This window comes from Sarcophilus harrisii, chromosome 4, assembly GCF_902635505.1.
Source record: "Sarcophilus harrisii chromosome 4, mSarHar1.11, whole genome shotgun sequence".
NCBI classification, from domain to species: Eukaryota; Metazoa; Chordata; class Mammalia; order Dasyuromorphia; family Dasyuridae; genus Sarcophilus; species Sarcophilus harrisii.
Genome location: NC_045429.1, coordinates 397,603,787 through 397,626,160, shown reverse-complemented (window position 1 = coordinate 397,626,160; position 22,374 = coordinate 397,603,787). Strand labels below are relative to the sequence as shown.

General features: G+C 33.4%; 1 protein-coding gene across 2 annotated transcripts in view; it reads left to right on the top strand.

Moving 5' to 3' along the window:
* DPYD (dihydropyrimidine dehydrogenase) overlaps positions 1-22,374 on the top strand; it is a 968,100-nt gene that overhangs the window by 411,468 nt on the left and 534,258 nt on the right. For both annotated transcript variants that reach the window (XM_003769672.4, XM_031968578.1), the window contains 2 exons: positions 12,337-12,444; positions 20,921-21,090. In XM_003769672.4, the coding sequence (XP_003769720.1) occupies positions 12,337-12,444; positions 20,921-21,090 (278 nt within the window). The remainder of the gene's footprint in view (positions 1-12,336; positions 12,445-20,920; positions 21,091-22,374) is intronic.

Genomic DNA, 22,374 nt, shown 5'->3' with positions numbered 1-22,374 from the left:
AAGACATATTCAAGGACCTTTTGACTTCTCATAGATCTACTATTTCATGAGTATGGGGCCTCCTACTACCAAACTGTAACTTCTTAGTGATTTATTGGAGAGTCTTTAAGAGCGAGTATAACCAAATAATTGATTACCATGTAGAACTCTGAGTATGAACCTTTCTGAACTTGATTAGATTAATGTGTATGTATCCAAAATATAGTCAAGCATCAGGAAAATACTAAAACCATTCTAAACTTGGTAGTAATTATCAGAGCTTACATTCATAGGAATAATTTTCATGAACATATTGTCATAGCCATATTTTAGGGAGACATTCAAGGAAGTACAGATATTATTATTAGTTAAGTTCAATCACTAATAAATGGGGAACCTGGGTCAAGACTCAAAGACTTTTGATACCTATTCCAAGGCACTTTGGAGTACAGGAGTACACTACCCCTTCTTTTTTTCTCTTTAATATATTATTTCAGGAAAAAAAAAAACAGAACTTTTTTTTTTTCTGGGTCTCTTCAGTCAGCTCCTTTAATTGAAATAAGCTTCAGACTTTCATGTGAAGAAGCTCCATAAATGGAGGTACATGGTGGACATGTGACTAAAAGAGGGCCCAGATGAAATTCCTGGAAGAAAAATCTTTAAAATTGCCTAAGTTATCAATGGAAAAATCTTTCCAATTATATAAATGAAAAAATAGTGTATCATTAATGAAGTAAGCATATTACTCAAATTATATTTTTCCAAACATGTTCCTTAGAGATTCATTCAAAGAATCCAAAGTCACATCAAATTACAGTTTTAGAGATATAAGAACTGAGAAAAGAATAAACTCTAAAACATTGATACCTTGATCCCTCTCTTTATTTATCTTGATATAGCCAAATCAGAAACAGTCAGAACCAAATGAATTATCTTATTAAATTTTAATTTAATATATACAATTGCAAGCTAGACACAGATGCATGACTGTGAGTTTCTCATACCTTTCTCTTCTGGCATCTCCTATTTTATGGAAAAGTGAGAGTTGGTATGATTGACATATTTGTATTTCACAGCATCAAAATGTCTTTTAAACGAACTATGAGATTGCAGTTTTTCTCATTATATACTATCTTTTCTCCACTCATATAACTCCTGCCCTTGTTCTGTTTCTCATCTCTTTTTACCTGGACTGATGCATTCAACTCCTAACTGGTAGTTTATGAACAAGAAAAAACAAACAAACAAGCATGCTATTCTTGTGGATAAGAGGAAGAGAAGTGAGAGAAATGTTCCATTTAGGTAAATTAGGCAAGTTACTAACTCCAAAGAGTAGTCATTTATGTCTCAACATTGACTTGGAGAGAGAGAGAGCTTCATTGAGTGTTCCATGAATTACTGGGCTATATCACTTATAAAGGTAACTTGGGAGATAAATGCTATGCATATCAAAGATGAAATGACTCTGGAGAGGATAGCCAAGCTATTATATGACAAGAGTGAAATTAAACATTAAAATTCAACAAACCAGATACTTGGAGAAAAATCTATTAAGATTTAGCTTAATATGGATAAATATAAAATATTGCACTTGGAAGATAAAATGAAGAAGAAAGAGATGAAACCTAAAGGGAAAACAAACAAACAAGCTTTGAAGGACACATATGTATGAGTCAGGAAGAATTTTATCAACAGTAAACAATGGTGAATGATAAGGGATATTCAGACAGGTATAAGAAAATGAAAAAATATATTTCATCAAAAGGTAGAGAAGAGAATATGTTGAAGCAAGAAGTGTTCAGTAAATATGTATATTCTGGGAGTATGACAAGGAAAAGGAAGGAATGTAAGAGAGCGTAAGAGGACATCATTAATGGGAAGGATTTTTAAGGCTAGAAGAGGACCTGGGTATATTTGTAGATAGCGGTTAACAATCTGTTAAATAGAGATTGACGACGAAGGGGGCAGTGGGAAATGATCAATAGAATCAAGCTCGTGAAGAAGGCAATGATGTGATCAAAGGTACAAATTGAGGCATTATATTTGGAAAGGGAAAGGGCTTAGTGCTCACTGGTTGCCATATTTCTCTACTTGTTAGGAGGATTAAGTGCTGGCAAATCAGTTCTTGCAATCTTTGTCCTTACTCATTTTGTGGATATTTCAATTTATTTATCCAGTTATTTATTTATTTTTTATATTCTCTCAGAAACCATAGTACAGTCAATATCTTTGCTTTTGTACATTTTCCCCTCCCACTCTCCCCCCCTCCCAGAATTGATAACTTGTTTAAACAGATCAGGTCAGAGTTGCTATAATTGCACACAGTGTTGTCGCCTTATCTTTATCCTTACTTCTAATTTGGTATTGATTTTAGCTCTCACCAGTTGATGAGAGCTGTGTAGAGATGACTGCAAACAGACAGCTGATTCTGAAATGAGGGCTGCCTCAGTGACCACTTATTTCCTGTCTCTATAAAGGCACAGTCAATTTCATGTTTTATAATCTCGTTTTTCACTTCCAGAATGGCCTTCATCTTATAGAAAGTACATGTGATGTACACATGAAGCTTCTTTGTAGCCTATATAAGTCTTTTACCCCTCCCTTTTTTATTGGTCCCATTCTTTGTTTTCTATCCCATGGTTTTGCCATATTACTCCTTTTTGCAGAGAAGTCAAGAATCATCGTTACATCTGGGGATTGATATGTTATATCTCTGCCCCACCTTCTAGGGCCATTGGATAATTGGTTTTTATCCTTCATTTTTGAAGAGGACCAAAATGATATCATTGCATTAGAGTCAAATTATTTAAAAATCAGAAAGACCTGAATTCAAATGTTCTTTCAGATACTAATTACCTATGGAATCTTGGATGAACTACTTAACATCTCTTAGTTTAAGTTGCTTTATTTCTAAAGTGGACATACAATGTCCTGTCTTTTTAAATTTATTTTTTATTAAAGCTTTTTATTTTCAAAACATATGCACGGATAATTTTTCAACATTGACCCTTGCATAGCCTTTTTTTCCAATTTTTCCCTCCTTCCTACCACCCCCTTCCTTCAGTTGGCAAGTAGTCCAATATTATGTTATACGTTTTAAAATATATGTTAAATCCAGTATATATAAACATATTTATACAATTATCTTGCTGCACAAGAAAAATCAGATCAAAAAGGAGAAGAATAAGAAAACAAAATGCAGGGGAACAACAGCAAAAAAAGTGAAATTGCTATGTTGTGATCCTCATTCAGTTCCCATAATTCTCTCTCTGAGTGTAGATGGCTCTTTGCATCACAAGATTATTGGAACTGGCCTGAATCATTTCATTGTTGTAAAGAGCCAAGTCCATCAGAATTGATCATCATATAGTCTTCTTGTGGTATACGATGATCTCCTGATTCTGCTTATTTCACTTAGCATCAGTTCATGTAAGTCTCTCCAGGCTTCTCTGAAATCATCCAGCTGATCGTTTATTATAGGATAATAATATTACATAACATTCATATACCATAACTTATTCAGTCATTCCCCTCACTGAGTTCCCAGTGTCTAGCCACTACAAAAAGGGCTGCCACATATATTTTTGCACATATGAGTCCCTTTCCTTCCTTTAAGATCTCTTTGGGACATAAACCCTGCTTATGCTGGATTAAAGGCTATGCAGTTTGATAATTTTTTGAGCATAGTTCCAAATTGCTCTCCAGAATGGCAGGATAACAGCCTCTCTTTTACAGCATTCTTGTGAGACTCAAATGAGATCTATCTGTAAAGGACTTTGCAAGCATTAAAGAGCTGCATATTACCTATTATTACTGTTATTATGATTGTTATCTCTTGATGTAATCAAACCAATCTTATACTAATTCTTTTATTTATTACCTGAGGAGACTGTGAGCCATTATTTCACTTAGCCTTAGCTTTCTGAAGTCTTCTGGTTTAATTTATAGAGAGAATACCAAGAAAGAGAATATTCATTTCTCCAGAAGATTATCAAGTTAGTCCTCAGAGGAAAATCCTACTATTGTTGTTGTTATTGTTCAGTTGTTTTGTCTTGTTCAAGTCTGTGACATCATGAACTAAAGCACTCAAATATTGTCCGTGGGGTTTTGTGTTGGTAAAGATACTGGAGTGGTTTGCCATTGCCTTTTCCAGTGGACTAAGGCAGAGGTTAAATGATTTGACCAGAGTCATATAGCTTAGTGTCTGAGGTCAGAATTTTTATTCAGCTCTTCCTGACTCCAGACCCAGCTCTCTATACACTAAGCCAATTAGCTGTCTCCACATTGAGATTACTGACCGTTAAATGAACACTGTGTGAGTCTTATAATTCTCTCTGCTTTTGTACTATTCATGGTACTTTCATTGAATTAAGTAGCTTCACAGGCCTGAAAATTTTTGTGAGTGATATGTGTATCTGTACTTCTATATCATGGACTATGTTGGTCCCAAAATCCAGGATCTCTTCCCATTCACAATTTGATTGTCATCCTTTCCCTATATTGACTACCCTGATCCTTGGACAGTTAATCCTTGGATTCAAAAGCCCACACTTGTATCCTGTATGTCTCAGGAGTAGGGCTTCTTAAACATTTTTGCAAGGGACATTTTTACACACTCATAGTACAAATTGCACATGTTGTGTATTCAGAACCAAGTCTGCAGACATAATACACACAAGACCTAACAGAAACTCCTCAGATTCATTATGCATTTGATTTTGAATCAAGTTTTGGTTATTTGGTTCAGATACTTTTACTCTTACCAAATTTTCCATGGCCTGCACATTTAGTTATGGGGTTTCAACCCACAATTTGAGAAGTACCTGCTAAAGTGTGTTCTCTGTGGTATTGCATTCAGAAACATTACCCCAAGAACCCAATATAACCCCACGTGATGATAATGGACTAAGATTAAGCCTTTTAGTGAAGGTTCTCCTTAGAAGTAGTATATTATAGAAGGAAATATACTGGTTTCAGAATTAGAAGAAATGCATTTAAGTCCTTGGCAATGCCATTAAATAAATGCAGTTGAACTTGGTTAAGTTGGGATACTTTTGTAGGCCTTGATTCCTTTATTTCTAAAGTGAAGATAATTGTACTAGATGATCTCTAAAGTCTGTTTCAGTTTTAAATCCTTTGATATGCAGATAGAACTAAAACCATGGATAATAGAAAAAATAACCATCACTCATATACAAAATTTTTGACATTGCCATTTGGCTAGGCTATATACAAAACATAGAGAATGTGAGGGTTAGGAGATAAAAGGAAATGAAAGTATTTTGAAAGGTCCAATTTATAAAACAAAGGGATAACAACTTTATTCGTTGTTGCATATTTTCTGTATTCAGAAAAAAATTAATGTAAATATCCTGGGGCTTATTTAAAATATCCTGGGACATGTTGCTCAATCACTATGGTATAAATTTAGTATGATAATGGATTGTCACATACATGTATCTCTATCTACATATATATAACTGTATATGTTTCTGTGTGGATGTTTGTTCTTCACACAGAAGCTTAACTTATCTTCATCAAGCTTTCATAACACAGTGCCTTATTTCAGGCCCTCTCCAGTCTATCTGATATTTTATTGTTTAAATTAACTAATAGTTGCAAAAATACTTTAAAAGCATAAAAAAGAAATGATCTCCTATGAATTCAGAAGATGGTTAAGAAGTAATGCTGTCTACGGCATCTAGAGAGACAAAAAAATGATATGCAGAATAAGAAATGCATTTTTAAATGTAAATAGTTTGGGAATGTTTTTCTTTACTTTACTTATGTAATACAAGGATTGTTAGTTTTTTCCTCTCCCTTATCTTTTCTCCCTTCTTCTTCTTCCCTCCCTTCATTCCTCTCTCCCTATCTCTTTTCCCTTTTTCCTTCTTTCTTCCTTTCAAACATACTTCTTTCCTATTTCACTGGATAAGATAAAAGATGAATGGTTGATAGTAGAAACAAAATTATAAAATAAAAGAAATTAAGTGAGCAATAAATAATAAAAAAGCAAAAAAAATTCTTACCCTTTGTCAATAGTTTGGATTTATAAGAACACCTGGTAGAAGTGAGGTTCTATGTCAATAATAATGTCTCAGGGCCAGTAGGCTGACACTATTCTTGATGGCAGTCTATTGGGGAGAAAGAGCAAGGCAGGGTCCACAAACTCAAAAGAGCAGATACAAACTGTTCACTACCTTAAGATGCTTCTTCTGTGTCAGCTGGAGAAAGGCTGGCTGATTGCTTGGCAATTCCCTTGAGAAATTCGTAGTGTAGCTAGGATATTTTAGAGAAGCAAGAGAGTGAACACTGATGGTGTGTCTGGGATGAGGTTGATTTTTCTATTCTATAGGTAACAGAGAAATTCTTTGTGAAGACAGAGTGAGGGAGCAGACAGGGAAGGCTTCTTCGAATAGCTGGGTAGTCAGCTTGCCCGTCAAAATACTTTGTCTATTTATGTGGTCTGCTTATTACCTTTTCTTTGGAAACAACCTGGGAGCATTTATCCTATGTATCCCTGGGGTGTCTTCTACCTATCCAAGCCTATACTGTTCCTGACTTATGAAGTGCTAGAATATCTGCTTCTCAAAGATGGCCTGCCATGAAATGTCATGTCAGCATCAGCAAATTTTATTCCTCAGAGCTTGAGTATTATCTGATCCAATTCTGTTTTTTTTAAGGTGTGTTTTTAATAGTACTTGGGAGACCCAGTGATTATAAAAACCAGACACGTAGGTTATCCAGCCCAAATTAGATGATTACTCCTCACTCTATAGCCTCAAGCTCAGTTGGTTAATTTAACTTAAGAAAAATGAGATAAATCCAACAATTCAGTCTGTTATTTTTCTTTATATTAATACATAGTGCTTTATGAAAATGATTAGATGTTGGTTAACATTCTAAGAAATTAATTAATTCTAGAGATTCCTCTCTAGCAGAACTTGAAATAAATTATGTTTTATTTGTTAGAAAGCCTTCTTGATATAGTGGTATATTCAGAAAACAATACACTGTAAAATCAGAAGGATCAATAGACCACTTTTTTTCTCCAAAAAGGTAGTATCTATTTTCTATCAGTTTTACATTCCTGAGAAGTTGGATCCATATTTGAGAATACTAAAGGATTGAAATATTGGATGGAATTAACCAAAGTTTTTCTGTATATTTTTAATTTATATAGATGGATCTCTACTAAAACTAGGAATCTCAGTGCTAATACTGACTATATTTTAATTAGCATAATTAACAAATATGTTAGCTAAATGGTGGGTATGTTGAGAGAGAGAGAGAGAGAGAGAGAGGGAGAGCATCAGAGGGTCTCTGGTTTGGGAACATGATGTACTTGGAGTCAACATCAAGCAGAACAGTTTATGGTTAAAAAAAAAAAAATCTGGTAATGTTAGAGACCTCTATAAAGGGGAGACCAGGGGAAGGGTTTATTACTCTGCCCTCCAGCCTTCCAATCACAAGTCAGAGGGAAGGGAAAGTGCTGAAAAGGTGTTGAGCATCAAAGCTGAATCAATCTCCATGTTGATGAGATTTCAGGTGATGAGTTGATGGGAAATGAAACTATGAATATATGACCTAGTTAGGAGATGGACTTAAGCCTGCTGCTGAATTAAGTTTTACTTTAAAATATGCCTCTGGATGCAGGAGACAAAGCTTTAGATTTTTGTTTCTTTCTTTTTATTGGACTGGCAACAGGAATATAGAAAATCTTATTTATGATAGTAGATCTCATGAAAAACACTTTTTGCACACACATACTAAGCATAATAATGACACTAGAAATGAATTTAATATTCACAAATTGTAGGACAGAAATGTTTTGAAGGCAAGACTGTTTCTGTTTTTGTTTCCTATTAACTTAATATGGTATGATGTCTTGGAAGAAAGTAAAAGTTTCACAAATATTTGTTAAATTTTATTTTATGTTTAATTTAATTCCATAGCTCTTTCAAAGAAATATTTCTTTAAAACAAGTAAGATATATCTTTTTAATCCAGTATATTTTTATTCTTTTGCTAATCTAAACTTTTATTTTAACAAGAATTATTGATGCTTTTTTAGTTTTGTAACATAGCTATTTTCAGTTATACCTACCCATGCTATCAACTACCAATCCACCCATGAACACCCATGAAATATATATATATATATATATATATATATATATATATATATATATAGTGTGTGTGTGTGTGTGTGCATACATGTATACATACTCATAGAACCTTATTTTGTAACATATAGTGGCAACATTTAAAAGAAAGCACCATTGCCACAGTAGCTATATCTTTTAGTATATGCAACATTCTGCCCTAATAGTCTCCCTATTTTTACGCAAAAGAGTGAGATTGTTCATAATCTGTTTTCTGTGATAATAATCCAGTTGTATTTTAGGGGGAATCTTTTATTTTACATCATTATAATCATTGCATTATTCTGTTAATTTTGCTGTCTTTACATCAGTTCAAATAATTTTTCTAAGTTTATCCTAATCCTTCACACAATAAAATTAATTTATCTGTATATCCAACTATTGTATTTTTACCCATGCCCCAGTAGATGGACACCCACTTTGTTTACCTCATTTTGTCAACATACTAAAGGGATTGTTGTAGACATTTTGATAATTATGAAACCTTTTAAAATATCAAATATTGATAAATATTTCAAATTACTTAGAAGAATTCTACTCAAGAGAAATTTTCCAAAGAGACTAGTGAGTCCCTAGTTAATTCTACCCTTCAAAGCTTCATTAATATTTAGTCTACTCTAATCAATGCTCATGAATTTACTTCAAATCTCATGTTTCTCCTTTTCAGAATAATTATTATTAAGTTGCTTCATTTCATATCTATGGCAAAACAACTTATTTTGAGTCACACTTAAAATGATGAAAATTATACAATAGAATATAGCATAAAATCTGGCCATCATGTTCACTTCAAAACCCAAAATGCCCTCTCCAGCCCCCAGGCTGAAGTCTATCATTCAATATTCACCATGAAACGTCTCTGTATTGTCAGATGAACCCAGAAAATCGACTGTCTCCTCATTAAAACATCTGCTTCTTAGTGTTTTTTGAAAGACAATTCATTTAGTTATGCAGAATATTCTCCCTGTCTCTCTGTCTGTCTCTCTCTTCTCTCTCTTTTTCACTCTGACCCAACTTCCTCTACCGCCATCTCTACTAAAGAGAATAAAACGAAAATATCCTTTCCTTTCTCCTTATTTCATCATGAGATAAAAATGAACATAGACTATGATTGGTGGTCAGTGTTTTGTCTTTATTTTTTAATATATGAAACAAATGAAAAGATTATAGAGAATAGAAGTTAGACACTGTCAAAAAAAGAATTAAGGATTAGTTTATATCCACCTCTTTCTTTTATTCCCATTACTGGGCAGGAGAAAAGTAGGAAGTAATTGCTTTGCAATCAAGCAAGGGATAAAGTAGAAAACCTTTGGGCTAAACTCCCAGTAAGAGGGGGTTAGGAAGTAGAAAGAAAAAGGGGGAAGTAATCTTTAACTCACTCAATTTCTGCTCTCTCTAGTCTACACTAGCAATGTATACAAAATCTTAAAGAAGTGGTAGAGACAATTACTTTGCCTCTAATCTGTGTCTCCCTCCTTAGCAAGGATAGGTGAAATAGATTTTTTAATATTCTTTTTCTTTCTTGGCATTCTCTCCGAAGCTAAGTTTAATGTCAAGGATTTTGTGAACTTGGGATAAAAGCTCAATTCATTTTTTATATCTTTCTTCCCTTCATGTCCTCTGGGATCCTGTAATACATTTCCTTGTTGATCTTTGTATATGGTATTTCATCTCCTGATTCCAAGCACCTCCTCTTCTCTGCCTTCTGGCTTCTTTCAAGCCTAAGAATGGTCCCACTTAATTAAAGAAGACTTTCCCAAACTCAATTTATTCCCCACATAGATTGTTTTTACATAGTTTTTGCACGTTTTCTCTTCCATTAGATTGTTAATTGTTAACACAGCTAAATAAATTCAAACAAAGGCATTTCAATAATAGCAATAACTAAATAGGGTTGATTTTTCTTGAATACCTCTATGTACAATTTTCTTTTTGGCAATCTTCGTTTGAATGCACTTTATACCTGTTCAGTTCAATGAAAGGCAGCTTGGTGTAGTGGACAGATTGTCAGACGTGAAAGGAAAGAAGGGAAGAAAGGAAGGAAGGAAGAAATGGGTAAGGAGAAGGAAGATAGGAAGAAATAGGTAAGGAGAAGGAAGGAAGGGAGAGAGGAAGGGAAAGAGGAAGGGAGAAGAAAGGCAAAGAGGAAGAAAGGGAGCAAAGAAGGAAATAAGCATTTATTAAACACCTACTATTTGTCAGGCACAGTACTAAACATCTTGCAAATATTATTTAATTTGATCCTCACAAAAAGCCTGGGGAAATAAATAACATTATGCTTATTATTTACATTTAAAGAAATCAAGGTAGATAGGTTACATGGCTTGCTCAAAGTCAGTTCTCAATTTTTCCTGTCTCTAGACCCAGTCCTCTGTTCACTATATCACTTAGAATGTGTATCTGACATGGATTCAAATCTTTTCTGTGAAGGCACAAGCTATTTAACCTTTGTGTAACTAAATAATTCCCAAAGATTATAAATAATAAATGGATTACTATATACATCAAAAGAGGATGATCATGATCAATTGATTTGATTATGAATAAACTGATCTAGTGCAGAGGCCCATGCCTCACTAGAAAGAGTAATTGATTTGGAGTGATTGGACCTGAGTTTCAATCGTGGCTCTTTCATTTATGAATTGATTTGTAAGTCCCTCAGCTTTCTCATGTATAAAATAGAGAGTCAGTTCTTGATGATCTCTAAGGTCAAGTTCAGCTCTTAAGTCTATGATCCTATGATCAAATGAAGATTTAACTATCGACACCCTCTCAAAGATCTATAAAGTTATCCTATAGAATTATTCTGTTCTCTAGGCATTAATGAATGGAATAAATATTTTCTGAATCCAAATTTATAATATCTTATTATACAATGGAAATGAAAAACAAATATGTCCTTACATAGACAATCAGTTTGCATTAAATGTATGTAATAATGCTTTCAATTACATTTACTTCTTTACCATATATCCTTTATTTCACAATATTTCTAGAAACTAAAAGGGATCATTATTAATTTCATTTTATACCAAAAAAAATAAAGACAAAATTAAGTTAATTTGACTCACCATGAGGTCAACAATACAGTCACATAATGATAGACATTGAATATTCAGATGGATTTCAATCTTTTTAAATTAATTAATTAATTAATTTGTGGGACAAAACGATCAGTGTTAAATAACTTGCCCAAGGTTACACAGCTATTAAATGTTAAGTGCCTGAGATTGGATTTAAACTCAGGCTCTTCCTGGCTTCAAGACTAGTGTTCTATAGTACTACATCTAGCTGCCCCTCAGCTGGAATTCAAAAATCATATAAGTCAACCCATAATGTAAAGAAATTCTAACCATAATGAACTATCCTCTTCTATTTGAAGATTCCAAACCTTAATTTGCTCCTTTTCAACTTTTTCCCTCCTTATCCCTAAGACTGTCTGCTGGAGCTAAACAGAACAAGGTCAATTCCCCCTTCCACATGACAACCTTTCAAATAATTGAAACTTTTTATGCTCCCCTGAGTCTTTTCTTCCTCAGGCTAAAATCTCCAGTTCATCCATGTGACTCTCATATCATATGGACTCACGTCATCTTTTTCCTGTTTGATCTCCTCTGGACATTCTCAAGTTCACTAATTTCTTTCTTAAACCATAGTCTAGTAATAGCTTTCATCCCAACAAACCTCCTTGGTATCCATAAAGTCAAATTTGCTTGCTTTTATTACAACTTCTATTTCCTCTTCTTTATTGAGTAAACTTTTAACAATTGTTTATAGACATTTGATATCATGAATTTTATTGCTGGTTCCTTTTTTCATTTTTGCTTCCTGTGAACTTCTGAGTCTCAATGTTTATTCTTCCATTTATTCTTCCATACCTACAGAGCCATAAATGAAGCTCTGTCTTCTCAATTGAAAATATAGTATCCTATCCTCTGGACCTCAAATTATTTAAAGTAAAACTTAAGATGAAAAGTCTTGAAATTTTCAAAAAAGTGGAATTTGTCCAACTTTCAAAATTTTACTATAATGGGAGAGTTTTATTTTTCATTTGTAAAAATATGGAAGTAATGAAATTGGAATATTTTTTCTGTTATGAAAGTAGTTATTTCCTCATGAGTTTTGTTTGTTTTTGCATTTGAAAAACATAATTATCGTTTAATAATCATTTGAAAACATTTTGTCTCCCTTAGGTTTACCAGAACCAAATAAAGACAGCATATTCCAAGGACTAACTATGGACCAGGGATTTTATACATCAAAAGACTTTTTACCACTTGTGGCCAAAGCAAGCAAAGCAGGTAGAATATGTTTATTGTTTGTTTATTTTAAAAGTAGATAGAGAGAAGCTATTTTAAGTTTTCTTTTTATCATATGTATTATTTACTTTTTTCAAGTGCAGCTCATCATTATATGGATTAGATAGACCAGATGTCAAATAAAATATGAAACTAACAAATAGCATTCATATAGTACCTTAAAATTTGCAATTTGATTTACAAATGTTGTCTTACATCATCCACCCAACAACTGTAAAATTTGGGTGCTATTATTATACCAATTTTATGTATGGGGGAAGAGAAGCTAGGAGCTGAAGTGATCCATCTAGAATGTGAGAGGATATGAACTCAGAGTTTCCTGGCTTCAATTCTAAGACTCTCCCAACATTCTTTACCTTGCTGCCAATAAAACAACAGGCAAAACAAAAACACCTTGGTTCAACTGCTCAACAGGAACAACTAGTGTTCTATCCCCAAGACAGCATTATAGATGGGTTAAATTCTATTAAAAGTCATATATATATATATATATATATATATATATATATATATATATATATATATATTTATATATATAACCATGAAAAATGTAATGTTCAACATAAGAATATTTGCTGATAAGGGACAATAAAAAGGAGCCTTCTTGTGAGAAACATAGTTTTAGTGATTCAAATAAAATTTGAGTTCAAGAACCCTTCAAAGCACACTTTCCCCCTCTTTCCCTCACCTATTTTTTTTCCTTTTTTTTTTTCTGGGCCCCGTTGTGTCCAGAAGTTAAATAACATGTGTCTGAAATGGTTTCAGGGAGGGATTCAAGGTCTCTATTACTTCTGTGATTTCATGACTTTCAAGGTAAACTGTATTAATAATGATTTATCAGCAGTAAATCAACATAATTCTTCCATATTCATCTACCAAAAAAAAAGATTAAAGAGTGCCTCAAACTAAACTTTGAAGTAGTAAAAAATGTGAGTCTTTTAGTACAAGACTTGGAAAATAGACAAGAAAGATCTTCCTCACTTGGTTAAAAGGTTACATCAGTCCAGAAGAGGAAGCATCCCCAGAAGTCAGCAAGCAAGAGGCATAATTCAGTGGAGCAGACAAATGCTCACACCAGCTCCCCCACATGCTCAGCAAAGCCAGTAGAGCAGACAGACTCTGGGAATTTATGCTTCAGCATAGCCCCAGACAAAGAGGTAGTGAATAACCTAATGACATTCGACTGGTGCCTAAGCAAACTGGTAGCTACTAGCAAATGGGCAGTCACCAGCCCTGTCTCCCACCAAGTGCTTTAGTCTAAACCTGGGCAGATGGGCAGTCTTCAGCAGCCAGACTGCTATGTGATTCAGGGTAGCCCCAGAGAAATGGAGCAACATCCCACCAGCCTTAGCACATGTTAGATATCACCACTAGGATCCTGATAAGGCACCTGTCAGACTCCTACAACCTTCAGAATCTTCAGCCCTTCCACCGCATCGCCTCAGGGCCATACCACTAAGGTCCCCCGTGCCCCTCAAGGCTGCATCAGTGCAATACCAGCTAAATGACTAGCATCTGCAATCCCTGGCATGAGAAGTCTGAGACAGTGACCCTTCCACCCTGGAAAAAGAGCTCATATTTGAAAGAAAGGAAAAAGGTGAAGAGAGTGATCAAAAAACAAGAAAATAGCCTCACCCCCCTAGAATGTTATTGTGTTGACAGAGAAAATCAAAACAAAAACCAAGAAGAGGACCACAATGTCATAAAACCTATGGGCAAAATGTTAAAGAAAAGTGGGAAGTGTTCTCAAGCTCAGGAAGTATTCACAGAAGAGGTCTAAAAAGGCACTTAAAATCATATGAGATGTAGAGGAAAAAAAATGGGAAAAGAAATGAGAGCAATGCAAAAGAATTATGAAAAAAGAGTCAACAACTTGCGGAAAAATAAATAACTAGTTAAAAAGTAGAATTGGCTAAAAAAAATCCACTGAAGAAAACAAATATTTAAAAAGTAAAATTGGCCAAATGGAAAAGGAAGTATAAAAACTGAGGAAAATAACTTCTTAAAAGTTAAATTGGGCAAATGGAAGCTAAAGAGTCCATCAGACATTAAGAATTTTTCAAATAAATTCAAAGGAATGAAAAAAATAGAAGAAAAGGTAAAATAACTCTTTAGAAAAATAAATGACCTGAAAAATATTTCCAAGAGTGCCAGAGCATTGGAATACTTAAAAAGCATAATCAAAAGGAGGGCCTAGGCAGAATCTTTCCAAAAATTATCAAGGAAAACCACCCTGATATAATGAAACCAGAAGGTAAAAAAAAATAATAATAAATAAATAAATCACCTTAAGAAAAAGATCTCAAAATGAAAACTCCAAGATATATTAAAGCAAAATTATAAACTATAAAATAAAGGAGAATATACTGCAAGTGGACAGAAAGAAACAATTCAAATATCAGAGATCCACATTCAGAATTGCACAGCGTTTAGCAGCTAACAAAATTAATGAAACGATTTTACTCATTGTAAAGGGATGTCCAAGTGAGCAGATGCACTTGGACAACTGAGCACTTAAGGCTAATTACTTGTTGGACAATATTCTATTAGCATATGCTTGGAAAATGGCCCACCCCACTATTCTGTGCTGGCTCGATCTATTGGTGTATACAGAGAATTGTAAGAGGGATTAGAGAGTGGAGTAAGACAAGGGAGAGTTACTTTTGGGCAGGAGACGAAGAGGAGAGGTCGTGGAGATTCCTGTATCCATTCCCCTCACTTAGACCCCTAAAGACCAAGAATAAAGACCAAGGACTTTTGCTTATCCTAACTCTGTCTGATTCTAAGGTATCCATGGTGCTAACTCAGTCTTCACAACTGAAGTAGAAAAAATAACAACAATATTCATTTGGGAGAATAAAAGGTCAAGAATTTCAAGAATTAATGAAGAGAAAAGCAAATGAAAGTGGCCTAGCTGTACCAGATATAAACTATATTATAAAGGTGCAGTCATCAAAACCATTTGGTATTAGCTAAGAAATAGAGAAGCTGATCAATGGAATAGATTGGGTTCATAGAACAAAATAGCCAATGACTATAACAATGTAGTATTTGACAAACCCAAATGCCCCAGCTTTTGGGATAAGAATTCACCATTTGACAAAAACTGCTGGGAAAACTGGAAAATAGTATGGCAGAAAGTAGAAATAGACCCACACCTAACACCATATACCAAGATAAAGTTGAAATGGGTTCATAATCTAGACATAAAGAATAATATTATAAACAAATTAGAAGAACATAGGATAGTTTACCTCTCAGATTTATGGAGAAGGAAAGAATTTGTGACCAAAGAACTAGAGATCATTATTGATCATAAAATAAATAATTTTATTATAATAATAAATAAATTTATTTATTATTAAGTTAAAAAGTTATTGTACAAACAAAACTAATGCAGACAAGATTAGAAGGGAAGCAATAAACTAGGAAAACATTTTTACATTCAAAGGATCTGATACAGGCCTCATTTCTAAAATATATAGAGAATTGACTCAAATTTATAATAGTTCAAGCCATTCTCCAATTGGTAAATGGTCAAAGGATACGAACAGACAACTTTCAGAAGAAGAAATTGGAACTATTTGTAGCCACATGAAAAGGTGCTCCAAATTACTATTGATCGGAGAAATACAAATTAAGACAACTCTGAAATACCACTACACACCTGTCAGATTGGCTAAAATGACAGGAAAAGATAATGACCAATGTTGGAGGGGATGTGGGAAAACTGGGACACTGATGCATTGTTGGTGGAGTCGTGAACGGATCTAACCATTCTGGAGAGCAATTTGGAACTATGCTGAAAAAGTTATCAAACTGTGCATACCCTTGATCCAGCAATGCTACTACTGGGGTTATATCCCAAAGAGATCTTTAAGGAAGGAAAGGGACCTCCATGTGCAAAAGTGTTTGTGGCAGCCCTTTTTGTAGTGGCAAGAAACTGGAAACTGAGTGGATGCTCATCAATTAGAGAATGGCTGAATAAATTATGGTATTTGAAGGCTATGGTATACTTTTATTCTGTAAGAAATGACTAGCAGGATGATCTCAGAGAGGCCTCGAGAGACTTAAATGAACTGATCCTAAGTGAAATGAGTAGAACCAGGAGATCATTATATACCTCAACAACATTATACAATGATCAATTCTGATGGATGTGACTCTCTTCAAAAATGAGATGATTCAAACCAGTTCCACTGTACAGTGACGAAGAGAGTCATCTATGCCTAGAGAGAGACAGTGGGAACAGTGTGGAACACAACATAGCATTCTCACTCTCTCTGTTGTTATCTTTCTCAGTTTTTCTTTTTCTTCCTTGATTTGATTTTTCTTGTGGAACAAGATAACTGTATAAATATGTATTCACATATTGGATCTAACATGTATTTCAACATATTTAACATGTATTGGACTACCTGCCAGCTAGGGGAGAGAGTGAGGGGAAGGAGGGGAAAATTTGGAACAAAAGCTTATGCAAGGATCAGTGTTGGAAAAATTATCCAAGCATATGCTTTATAAATAAAAAACTTGAATAATAATAATAAAAATGATAAAATAACTATAAAAGTTAAAGGACTGGAGATCATGGAATATGATATTCTGGAAAACAAAGAATCACCTCCCCAGTGAAATAAGCATAAAACACTAAGGGAAAATGGTCATTCAATGAAGTGGGATTTCAAATTTTCTAAGGAGACCAGAATTAAATGAAAAAAATAGATTTCCAAATTCAAGACCCAAGAGAAACGTAAAAGGGAAAAAGAAGAAAGAAAACATAAGGGATTCAATGGCCCTGAAAAGTTTATATCCCTATATTGGAGTAATACATGGGTATGATACTAACTGTATAGCTAGAAGGAATATTCACAGACAGAGGGTAGAGTATGAAGTGAATTTGAGGTGATGACATTAAAGGATGAGGAGGAGTGTACTTGGTATTTAATGGCTGAGAAGGACTGAAAATGGGATATTCCATCTTTACCCATACTCCTGGTGGCTCTCCTGCCTCCTGCACTAAGATCAAGGCTGGTCCCAAGGTCCTCCAAAAAGCTAACCCAAACATTATACATCAACATTGGCACAAAGAGGGAATAATTTTATTCAAAAGAAAAAGAAGAGAGAAGATTATTTAAAGTGTGATTGACAAAAGAGAAGACAGACCAAGGGAGGTGGTAGACAGAAACAAAACACTATCAAGGGAAAGGGTGAAAAAGAAGACAGGACAGATAGGAGGAAAAATAAAATAGAGGGAAATATGCAGTTAGTAAGCACAAATTTAAATATGATTGTGAGGAACTTTCCCATGAAAAAGAAACAGATAAAGTAGATTAAAAACCAGAATCCTACAATATTTTGCTTACAAGAAACACACTTGAAGCAGAGAGACATACAAAAATAAGAGGCTGGAATAGCATCTATTAAGGTTTAACAGGAGTAAAAGAAAAAATCAAGGATAGCAATCCCGATCTAAGACAAAAAAAAAAAAAGGCAAAAAAATTGATCTGATTAAAAGAGATAAGAAGGAAACTACATCTTGCTAAAAGGTACCATGGAAGTGAAGTAATACCAAAACTAAACATATATGTACCAAGTAGAATAGCATCCAAATTCTTAAAGAAGTCAAGTGAGTTACATTTTCATGATCAAATAAGAGATAGAGATATTTATAAAATCTAAATTACATAATTGTGATTATAATAAATTAAAAAAACTTTTGCACAAACAAAATCAATGCAACCAAAATTAGAAGGAAAGCAGAAAACTGGGAAACAAATATATACAGCAAATATCTATATCTATATATATCTATATCTGTATCAATCATTTATCAAATATATTGAGAACTGAGTCAAATTTATAAAAATGCAATTTATTCCCTAATTGGTAAATGGTCAAAGTTTAAGAAAAGACAGTTTTCAGATGAAAAAAATCTAAAAGCATATAAAGAAGAACTCTAAATTACTTTTTATTATGAAAATTCCCATTTAAACAACTCTGAAGTACCACCTCAGATTCACTAATATGATGAAAAAAGGAAAATGATAAATGCTGGAGATGTGGGAAAATTGGAACACTGATGCACTGTTGGAATTCAAGAAAGCAATTTGGAACTCTGCCCAAAAGATCCAGCAATACCACAACTAGATTTGGATCCCAAAGAGATCTTTAAAAAAGGGGGGGGGAAGGCTTACATATGCAAAAATATTTATAGCAGCCCTTAATGTGGTGGCAAAACATTGGAAATTGAAGGAATGCCAAACAATTGAGGAATGGCTGAATAAGATATGGTAAGTTAATATAATGGAATACTGTCATGCAAAAAGAAAGAAAGAACAGACAGATTTCAGAAAAAATCTAGACAGACTTGAATGAATTGATACAAGATGAAATGGGCAGAACTGGGAAACATTGTATATATTATCAGGTACATTGTATGATGATTAATTATGAAAGATTCAGCTCTTATCAGGAACACAATGATCCAAGACTAATACAAATGATTTATGAAAGAAAATATAATCCACATCCAGATAAAAAATCTTAGAGACTTTGATGATCAAATAGTACTTTTTTCACTTACTTTTTTTTCTTTTTCATGTTTTTCCTTTTTAATTTGTTTCTTCTTTTACAGTTGTGACTAATATAAAAATACATTTTACATGAAAGAACATGTATGACCCACATCAAATTACCTATCATTTTAGGAAGAGAGAAAAATTTGGAATTCAAAATCTTGAAAAAATAATGCCAAAAATTGCCCTGACATGTAATTAGGAAAAAAAGTAAATACTATTTAAAAATAACAGATCCTTGGTTTAAAAAAGAAGAAAAAGAAAGAAAAAAAAAAGAAAAAGCCACTGAAAGGGAAAATAAAAACAAAACACTATCTGGGATTACCAAAAAATAAAATAAAATCACTTCAGCTTTGAGAAAAATACAGATAATGTCCTTGCTATCCAATCTTCAAGTGATAACACTTCATAAAATGTCAGTAGGGCATTATAAAAATATGGCCGATCTTGATCAGAGGATAACTAGAAAAATTATATTGTATCCAAGCAAGCTCTCATTTGTCAAAATAATTTAAAATCTTAAATACCTTACTTTTTTTGAATCTAAATTATTTTTACAGGAGATAGAGCTTAAATATTCTGAGATATATGCTGAAAACACAGCTGAATGTTAGAACCCAGGGACAAATACCTAAGTGAAGTCTAGGTAGGACTATATAAATATATATGTGTATATATATATATATATACACATATATATTTAATACACATTATTTAATAAGAGTAGATTCTTTCTATGTTTTGGATACTCTTACTGCAGAAATTCTAAAACTAAGATTTTTTTTTTATTCCCTCACTGATATTCCAAATAAAAATAGCTAAATGTGCTTCTTCAACCCACACTGTGAAAATTCGCAATGGACACAACAAAATTTTGAGAATTATATGGTGGTGATTATTTGATCTCAAATACAAACACTTCTGAGCGAAATGATTACATTTATTGAGATTATAGGTTTAAACTCTCTATGCTGCCATTCCTACAATTACTATAATTTATCTAATCAGCTGTTAGTTATATTTAACTCAATACTAAAGTGTTATCTAATATATAGAAACCACCTGCATTTTACCTTTTTTTCTCCTTTTCCATGTGAATCTCTATAAGAATATAAGATCTTGAAATAGATAACTTTGGCAAATGGACACATGGTAACTCATAATTCCTTTATTTTGCTATTTAAAGAAAGAAAGCCCGTATAGGGAATGTATAATTTGTTTTTACTTTCAAACAATTTACTTAAGAGAACAATTTAAGAAAATAGTTGTCCCACATTTAGTTGTCAAAGCATGCAACTCGTAAGGACAATTATATAAATGCAACTTACTGAGGCAATTGGATCTTGTTATTTTAATTTTTTTTTTTTTTTTTTTTTTTGCAGTTTGCTAAACTTAATACAAGGAGACACTGATGTTGTTAAGTAGTCTCACTAGACAATATCAAAATCAAAGGCTTTTGTAAACAACCAAGGATTATTTTTTCCCCAAACATAAGGACAATTTGTCATTTTCCAAACAAAGATATAATGAAGCCAATTATAAGACTATGAATCAGAACCTGAAAGAGTGTAGTTTTAATTGGTTGATTCCAGTTTGGCTTAGCCTCGAACCTTTAAAATGTAATTTAGTCCATGACCCTTCTAAAAGGAAGAGAGAGAAGGCACTGCTGCTAAGTGTACTGACTATGAAATTACATATATGAGCATATTTTTAAAATGGGAATAAAACTGTCTTTCAGTGAAGCAGAATAATTTGATAGTGACACTCCATCCTTGGAAACTGCAAAATGCAATTTTACACTGCTTTGAGTACAAGTATCTTTTGAGCTGTCATGCAGAAATGGTTTCTCTACTTGAAAATGGGGTTTTCCTTTCATCATTCAGGAATGTGTGCCTGTCACTCCCCATTGCCATCGATACAGGGAGCTGTGATTGTACTTGGCGCTGGAGACACTGCTTTTGACTGTGCAACATCTGCTTTACGGTGTGGAGCCCGCCGCGTGTTCGTTGTCTTCAGGAAAGGCTTTGTTAATATAAGAGCTGTCCCAGAGGAGGTAAAATGGAACCATCAGAAAATATGGAGTTGTAATAGAAAAGATTTTAGGAGATGAACTGTTAACATACAGTGATCTGTTTAAGTCATTGGTCTGGTCTAGAAATTTTCAAATGAGAGTTAAAAGGGTTTGGAGTCATACCTAATTGTTTCATCTAATTCAGGCATTCATAAGCAAAATCAAATCCATAACACTGATTTGGATAAAAATGAGGAATTTAATTTATCTCTATATGAATAGGATTGATTCTTGTTCTCAGTGCTAATACCTTTGAAATGGCTTATCTCCCACTAATAGCATTAGAATTTGTTAAGTTCTCAGTATAATCCACACTGTCCATGAAATGTGTGGGCTCTTACTAGAATTTAGTAATTGGAAACATTAAAATAGGCCTGTTAGAATAGCCAGAAAGAGCTGTCATTTGACTAGTTTGGTTTAGACTAGAGGGAAGAATTAGGAACAATGGTCAGAACAATGTAAAGAGTCTTTTGTCATCTTTGCAAAAGCAAAACTCTCTAATTGGAGGACTTCAGATAGAAAAGCTGGGTCTTCCAACTGGCCAAGTTCTACACATTATAGAACAAGAACAGGTACAGGTCAGATTATCTGACCTCTGAGATTCCTTGGAATTCGGGTATTCAATTATTTCCATGCATTTAAAAAAGTAAACAATATACCAGTCTGTACTTATAAAATCTATTTCTTTAGATCAACAAGCATGAAATAATTTCCTACCAACCCATTCTCCTGAATAATCCATGAATAATTGTTATTACCTCTTATTTTATACTCACACCTGTTTTTAAAGTAATTCCTTAATGAAATTAACTGTGAATTACCATAGAATGAAATGATATCATTAAAATAGGATATGAGTAAATCATCATTTTATAACATTCCATTATTATTTAAATAATAATAGCCAGTATTTCTATAGTACTTTCAAAAAAGAAAAAGAAAAACTGAACTAGAAAATAACTAGATAGATACAGTAAGGAGGGAAGGGGTGGAAGTCGCAGAAATAATGACCATTCATAAATACTACTATGCTCTAGCGCACTGGGGGTACCAAAAAAAGATGCAATGCTTGTCCTCAAGAAAGTTATTATAATTGCATTAAATATGCTAGACTTACTATATCTGAGGAGATAGATACATACATATGGAATTATTTAGGCATATTAGGTCTTTAGAACTAACAACCTTGGGACTTAGGTGTTATTATTACTCTCATTTTGCAAAGGAGGACATTGAGTCAGATACCTTAAGACATATACAAGGTCA